This window comes from Vigna radiata, chromosome 8 (genome assembly GCF_000741045.1).
Source record: "Vigna radiata var. radiata cultivar VC1973A chromosome 8, Vradiata_ver6, whole genome shotgun sequence".
NCBI lineage: Eukaryota > Viridiplantae > Streptophyta > Magnoliopsida > Fabales > Fabaceae > Vigna > Vigna radiata.
The window spans coordinates 16,022,455-16,030,343 of NC_028358.1; the positions used below are offsets into that span (position 1 = coordinate 16,022,455).

General features: G+C 31.2%; 2 protein-coding genes across 2 annotated transcripts; one reads left to right on the forward strand and one right to left on the reverse strand.

Annotated features, from left to right (window-relative positions):
• The first annotated feature begins 443 nt into the window (after window positions 1–443).
• Window positions 444–1,119, forward strand: LOC111242376 (two-component response regulator ORR21-like). Its single transcript, XM_022785405.1, has 2 exons — window positions 444–681; window positions 763–1,119. Exons 1-2 carry the CDS (start codon window positions 615–617, stop codon window positions 996–998), a joined length of 303 nt encoding a protein of 100 aa, XP_022641126.1. The 5' UTR covers window positions 444–614; the 3' UTR covers window positions 999–1,119.
• Window positions 1,120–3,942: 2,823 nt separating this feature from the next.
• LOC106771245 (alpha carbonic anhydrase 1, chloroplastic) lies at window positions 3,943–7,127 on the reverse strand. Its single transcript, XM_014657195.2, has 6 exons — window positions 6,994–7,127; window positions 6,660–6,868; window positions 6,470–6,576; window positions 4,525–4,630; window positions 4,255–4,419; window positions 3,943–4,172 (listed from the first exon to the last, which is right to left on the reverse strand). The coding sequence occupies exons 1-6, from the start codon at window positions 7,061–7,063 to the stop codon at window positions 4,023–4,025; spliced, it is 807 nt and encodes a 268-aa protein (XP_014512681.1). The 5' UTR covers window positions 7,064–7,127; the 3' UTR covers window positions 3,943–4,022.
• Between the last annotated feature and the right edge of the window lie 762 nt (window positions 7,128–7,889).

The window sequence follows — 7,889 nt, forward strand, 5'->3', positions numbered from 1 at the left end:
TCGATCCCATGGGTCGTGTTCCCGCACCGACGCATGCAAGGGTGGCACGGCGGAGTTCCCGGCGGGGCTAAGGGTTTTGGTCTTCGACGATGACGCCACCACGTTGAGGATTATAGAGCAAATGTCAATTCGATGTCGTTACCGCGGTTAGTTAGTTAGTTATTTGCTTTCGACGAAACTTTCATTTCTCGATTATTTTCTTTATTTTCTCACGAGATTAACTGGTAAGTAAATCACTGGTTCCGTGCTTGAGGCATTGCTTTATATCTTCACCACCGAGCTCGAGGATTGGGGCGAGATGTTCTTAGTTAATCACTGGTTTTGTTTAAGTATAATGGAGAATGTTTATTGTGCAGTCTACTCACTATGATCTAAATTTCAATTAAAACACAATGGCCTGAAAATCTGCAAATAATTTCAATATATATTTTAGATCTAGTAAATGTCATGACATGGATTTCTTCTGATTTGCAACTTAGTCTTTATTTGAACTAAGTTTTTCTGTTTACTTGTGTTTTTATCTTCCAGTTACCACGTGCATTGAGGCTACTGTGGCTTTGAATCTTCTACAGGAAAGGAAAGGTTGTTTTGATGTGGTACTGAGTGATGTTCATATGCCAGACATGGATGGCTATAAGCTCCTTGAACATGTTGGGCTGGAAATAGACCTTCATGTAATTAGTAAGTGTTGTTCCCTTGTCCTTAGAATAACAAGTGTCTTAGTAATGCTTAACATTTGGAAATATATTCTGCATTGTGCAGTGATGTCTGGTGATAGTACAACAAGTGCTGTCATGAAGGGAATTAGACATGGGGCTTGTGATTATTTGATTAAGCCTGTACGTGAGGAAGAATTGAGGAATATATGGCAACACGTTGTTAGGAAAATCTTGAATGAAAATAAAGAACATGATAATTCTAGCAGCATGGAAGACAGTGATTGGAATAAACGGGGAAATGATGATACAGAATATACTTCTTCTGTTGCTGATAGTTAAAGCACCAAAAAAGAGGAGCAGTTTAAAAGAAGAAGATATTGAATTGGAGAGTGATGATCCAGCCACATCTAAGAAGCCTTGCGTAGTGTGGTGAGTAGAACTGCACCAACAATTTGTCAGTGCTGTGAATCAACTTGGGCTTAATAGTAAGATTCCCGTGCAATATTTCTTTTGCTATTACTTCTATTTTTTCTTCTCAGTTACTAGACCTAATTAGATTACAATAAGTATAATGCATAGATATTTTGCTTTTGTTTATTTAAGCATTTATCACAATTTAACTTATAGATTGTTTCTTATCCTTGTTTTACAGGCTGTGCCGAAGAGGATACTTGATGGTTTTTGGTGGTCTTAGGTAAATTCAATGGTGTATTAATCCATTATGACTTTTTTTTTTATTTATTTCTGCTTTATGCAGCGGCGATACAGTGTTTGAAGAGGAAGAGGCTATATGAACAGCAAATAGAACAGCTTGGAAATTTTCAGCTGCGTATTCATGATCAGGTGTGAATGGACTTTAAATTCAGCAACTGCAACAAATGTTTTTGAAACTACAGCCCGTGAATAGTCATTTGAATCATTAAAGGAAAAGTTGGAGGCAGAAAGGTGTAAAGATTATTACTATTATTATTATTATTATATTAATAATAATTAAATTTAACAGAGTATACGAATATTAGCATACTTTTATAAAAATACATGAAAATATACTAGTGTCATTGAATAGGTAAAAGGGATAGAAGAAGTGAAACTTCTGGTAATAAATAGAGTTAAACTCATTGAATTTCAAGCTCTTACTTGTCTCTCATCTCACGAATTAGGAAAAGAATAAGTCAGTTTTGGTCTTAAAATTGGAACTGAATAATCAATATGATGTAAAATAGTTTCTAATTTTTTCAAAAGAAAGTAGAAGGGTCTCGTTCAATCAGTTATGCGAACTATGCATGACTAGTTCACATGGGTCAGCTTGTTCAAGACTGGTATTTCCTTTTTTTTGTCTGTTTTTTGAAATCTTATTTTTTGAGGATTGGTTGTATCAATTACTGGTTTTTTCTGTCAAAGAGCCAGTCCACACTAGTTCTGACAATTATGGGTATGATAATGTTTCAGTGCATGGAGTATCATTTATATTTTCTGCTAACAATGTGTTACAGATGATAATGTTGGAAGGTGCCAAGACTACCACTGAAACAGAGAATGCATTAAGAACTGGTGCAGCTGCTATGAAGGCTATGCAAAAAGCAACATACATATATTTGTAATTTCATTCTTGATATACTCTTCCATATTTTTCATCTTTGTTTTTTAGGATTGTTTCTAAAACCTGACAAGTCTACTGTATTTTTTGTAATATGTAAAATCTCTATGCATGTCCCTGGTTTTTGGTGCCGAAGAGTTGTATGTTGATGATCCCCCTGGGCATTTGGTGGCCTTAGGTAAATTCAATTTATTTCTTCATTTTCTCTATGTATACAGCAGATTGTGTTTTGTTCATGTAGTTTTTTAGTTGTGTTTGAACTTAACTATTATGCAACTCTGAAATTCTCTGGAATGTGCTGCTTTTGTGCACGAGGATCTATTGCCCAGTTTGAACTGAACTATTATTAACGTAAGTTTTATGTTATTAACAAATTGCTGTGAAGTGTGTGTGTATTGTTAGTTTAATTAGTGTTACTTGTGTTGATTACAAATTGCTGTGAATAGTATGATTTATTACCAAAACTTGTCATCCTAGAGGGAATAGAATAACACAGATAGTCTTGTAAAAGTTATAGCCTGCAAGTTCTATGTTCTAAAACTAACCTGTGATTGAGTCATTATTATTTTTAGTGACTGCATGTTCTATGCACATTATCATCTAAAAATTGGAAATTAAATATAAGTGACTGCATGTTCAGAGAAAAACACATTTCATATCAACTACTTTGTCATGAATAGTATGATTTATTACCAAAATTTGTTTGGGATAGGTAACCAACACAATATACATTTGGTAAAAATTATAGGAGCAGAACAAGGCATAAAAACAGCCTTTCTAACAACTGAATCAGCAGCAGATTCATATTTTATTCTAACTAAGTTTTCCCAAAGGGGGATATGATATATGTCTAAGAAACCTTACTAGTATAGAATCTTTGATAGAATATGGAGAGTCTATGAGAGAAAGAGAAGAGAGAATAAGGAGGTTAGGAGAATTTCAGCCACCAAAAGTTTATTACTCTTGATAGCATGCACTTGTACGAAAAGTGAACTTAGAATGGAGTTTTGAGATGTGAAGATGCACACAAGTTGCTCTAAGGTCAATTAATCAATTCCAACAACTTTATATTATGAAATTAGATTTGTTTAAGATGGTAATTGGAACAGAAACAGCATAGATAGATTTGTTTTGATATGTCAAATGTAATAATGATTTTTTTTTTTTACAAAACAAGTTTTTATGATAGGTGAACAATGTATGTAATAAAAGTTTATTTCTGAAAACTATATATTATGATAGGTGACAATTACTTGTCATAATATGTTCTACATATTATGATAGGTGAAAAAATCTTCGTCATAAAACGCTACATATTATGATAGGTGATAAGTGAAAATCTGTCATAAAACACTAGACCTATTATGATAGGTGACAGAAAGTCCGTCATAATACACTGAACCTATTATGATGGACTTTTCCTTCTGTCATAAAATGCGCAGACCTATTATGATGTCCAGAACTATGATGTCACGTTATCCATCATAATAAGTCAATTTATCCACATAAAAAACAATTTTTCCACTAGTGAATTTTTTTATATATAAAATAATATTTTAAGTTGTGTTTGAATTATTTACATTATTTAATTCGTTCTAATTCAAATATTAGTGTAAGATGTAGATTAATATGTAAAAAAAGAAACTAACAGATTAAAAGAACTATACACTCGAATATCAGAATATATTAAAGTTTATGATAAAGAGAAATTTTAATTTTGTGTCCAAATTTAGATATTAGAAATATTTATGATAGTGGAGATGGTGTTACACGAGTTCCATGGTGGTTGTTTTGGGGTGGTAATACATCTCTATTTTACGTCCATTAATTTGCTGAAGAGGCCTTGCATTGTGTTTAAACTCTGGGTTCAATGGTGCCTTGAGGAGGTTCAGTTGTTGGGTAGATAGTGTCCTCAACTGCATAAATTCATGCATGCTTCATTAATCATTTGTTTTGTGTATATATTCCCACAAAAGAAGAGCATATAAGATTAGTTACCTTTCCAAGAATGGTCCAAATTACACCCTCTTTGCATGGTGGAGTGGTGAGAGAGCCAACATATCTATAATACCTTCTTCTGCTGCTTCTATTTATTTCTTCTAAATCAAACCTCCCAATTGCAATTTCCTTCTTATTACCTAACGCAACCAACTTCTCTTCAAACTGTATCCAAGAACCACATATTAGCACTAAGTTTCAAATTCCTACACTTTTTCATTTCAACCACATCATTTTAGAAAAATAAAGTGAATGTGACTTGCACTGTACCTGAGATATCAGAGGATCTGGATCACCCAATCTATAAAGCACTGCCACAACTGCTATGTTCTTTATATCTTCTGTCAAGTGGACTAGATGGAGCTCCGCATCATGTCTATAATGGATCCCATAATTATTTAATCAAATCTATTTTAATTTCATAATAATATCTTTTTACTATTTTATTTCCTTATTCACTTCAATATAATATTTTATTATTACAACAAGATTGTATTATTTATAAAATGCTTTCTTATTGTTGTATAATTTAACTCTATAGAATTTGATTCAAAGATTGGTCTAATCGAAAAGACTCCTTTTAGCACCTTTTAATAAGATTATAACATAGTGGATAGAATTTGTTAAATAAAAAATGAAATTTATCAAATTTTATAAAATAAGAAAAGGTTAAATATGGTTGCAATCTTTAAATTTTAACACAAAATTAGAATTCCTTTTATCTCAAACTTGGACACGTTAATTATTTTTCAAGTGTTAAATTGTACTCTATATTGATATTTGAACTAAAATGTGTTAAATTATAAACAACACAAACACCTAGTCTAAAACATCATTTTAATATAAAAAGAATTTAATATATTTTAGTTGGAATGATTATATATATTTTAAAGTTTAAAATTTAAAATATATCAAAAATTAAAACAAATAAATTTCAATTTTGAAGGTAAAGTTTAAGTTGGTCGAGTAAAAAGTATATTTAACCCAATAAAAAAAGAGTTTAAAAGAATGTGTATATAGTCTTAATCTTCGGATTGCACTTGGGCTTTATTAGGCCCAATTGATTTTTTTTCTTTGAAAACTATTTTATTTTTTCAAGCAATAACTTGATGGGTAGGCTTCCTATCATGTGGAGATAATTTAATTAGTTTAATTTAATTAATATCCCTAATCACGGACATGGAAATTAAGCGAAGAGTTCTTTGATGACTGGTTATGGAGTAAACCCCCACCTTATAGAAAAACTCTATAAATAAATCATGGTAAAATAATTGTTATTGAAAGTTTCATAATTAAATAGCTTACAAAGATAGTTGTACAATCTTCAAAATGAGTTATGTGTGACGAACCAACAGTTTTTCTCATTAAAGAGACATGTATTAAGCTTGGAAAATTTTAAGCTAATTTGACGTTCAAAAAGTTTGTATTAAATATATTTGTCTTTTCCGAAAGATTCAAATACAAAACAAAATCACAATATAAGAAAATATTTTCTCTATACTTTAGTCGGTGTCTCGCAGCTCAGTTAGAAATTGACATGCATTTTGTGGTAGAATAACTTTTTTCTTTTGAATTTCGTTAAAGGTATCATATTATCTTATGTAAAATAAAGTTATAAAATAGGGTAAATAATTGGTTTAGTGGATTAAATATTGACATATATTATTTTTAATATAATATAAAAAATATTATAGTCTTATTAAAAACACTAATTTAATTCATTTTATTTGATCTCCATCAATGTATAAGATAATTGAACATCTGTTTGACTTTTAGTAATTATCTCCTTTATTTATTAGAAAAAGTATTTAAAATTCTTATTGGTTCTTCTTAAATGCATAACAATTATTAAATACAAAAAAACATACTCAATTAAATTAACTATTAATAGAGTTTTAAAAACAATGAAATATATCAGTACTTATTATAATAAACCTAGTATTTATCCTAAAAAAATATGCATTATGCAACTTTATAAAGCTGCGTATGCAAAAGGTTCTTACCGAATTATTTAGTATCAAAACTTTTTACTAAAGTGATCTTGTAACACTTAGATTGGTTCGAGAAAAAACGATAAGGTTTGTAAAGCAAATTCTTTGAGAAAGCGTAATCATTTTAAAAAGTGGTACGTTGGAAACACACTATAATTCTTATTCTTAATTTTTAAAACATCATATATGCATCCGAAATAATTTTTGGGTGCATGTAAACTTACATACGACCATTTGCCTTGTGCTCTGATGGCGAATGCCAGTGCAGTTGTTTCAAGGAGTAGTTTTTTCCATTTATGTTAATGTCTCCTACTTTTCCTTCGAAGTGAACCTATAAATCAAAATATACACATATTAGTTCATGATTTATCTTAAGATTTTTAAAGCAGAAAAAGTGATTTGGTAAGAACAAACCCCAATATTAAATTCGTTGTTAACCAATGTGGCATTAGCAGGGAGATAGTTTCTTGCAATATTCTTCAAGTCCTTGTTGATGACAATATCAGTTTTGATAAGTTCCACAGGACTCTGTGCTTTCCCATTTGAGCACGCTGCATAAGATGGACTCAATCTTCCCCAGTTCGCTGGTCCATTTGGACCACTATAACTAAAATTAACCGAAACTAATGCAAGAAAGAAAAATTCATGTAAGAAATCATTACAGCAAAGTTTTATCTCCACAGTTTTCAGAATAACCAGACAATACTTTGAGTGAATCAAATGAAAGCAATGATAAAGGAAATCTTACAGTAATCTGCAGAAGTGCATAGAGCCAAAGCAGCAATGGAAATGATAGCGAAGTGAAGCCTCATGGTCATTGAGAATAGCAAGCTACCTGTGTCTGCTTTGATATGAGAGTCTTTGTTTTATTCCTTAGCTTTATATATTTGTAACAGTATAATTACAAATATAAATTAAATATAATTATGGATATATAATATATGCGACCTGCAAGATGTTGTGTTGTATTGTGTGCCACATAAATTAATGCTGCTATGAACTCGTGGAGTGCTAAACTGGGACGGTGATTGACCAATTGGTGATTTCTTTTATGGAATAAATGAGTGGAGAAACCATTCCTTTCTCAGCACATGAAAGATTCTGTTTTTTCTAATTTCAGAGGGATTTCTTTTCTTTCTTCTATGCTTTCTGTGAACCACAATTAAAGGGAACGAATTCTATCAGTTTTGTTCACTGTAATAAAATGTTACAAGTTAAAGGATAAATTATGAGACCTTCTATATATATACATTCATTGCATTAATCACTTTGTAAGCATTTTATAAAATGTTAAATCCAAAGTTGAGAATACAATGCCAAGATGGACGTTGATTAAAAGTGGCTTCGTTAATTTTGGCCGGCGTACATAGTAGTAGTTTGTAGTTTTTTTCTATGGAAATTTTGTAATTTTCTTAGTTTGTGTTTTTTAGGTTTAGTTCTTGTTTTGATCCAAACCAATGTGTTTGGGGGAATTTTCAATGCACATTGTTATAGGATATTATTAATAGACAACCGAACAGTAGAATACAAGAAGAGGTCGAGCGGTGAGGGAGAAGAAGTGAGGAACCGAACGATTGAATATGGTGAAGCTATCGAACGAGACTGAGCTGTGAAGAAGAAGGAGGACATCGAACGACTAAGTCG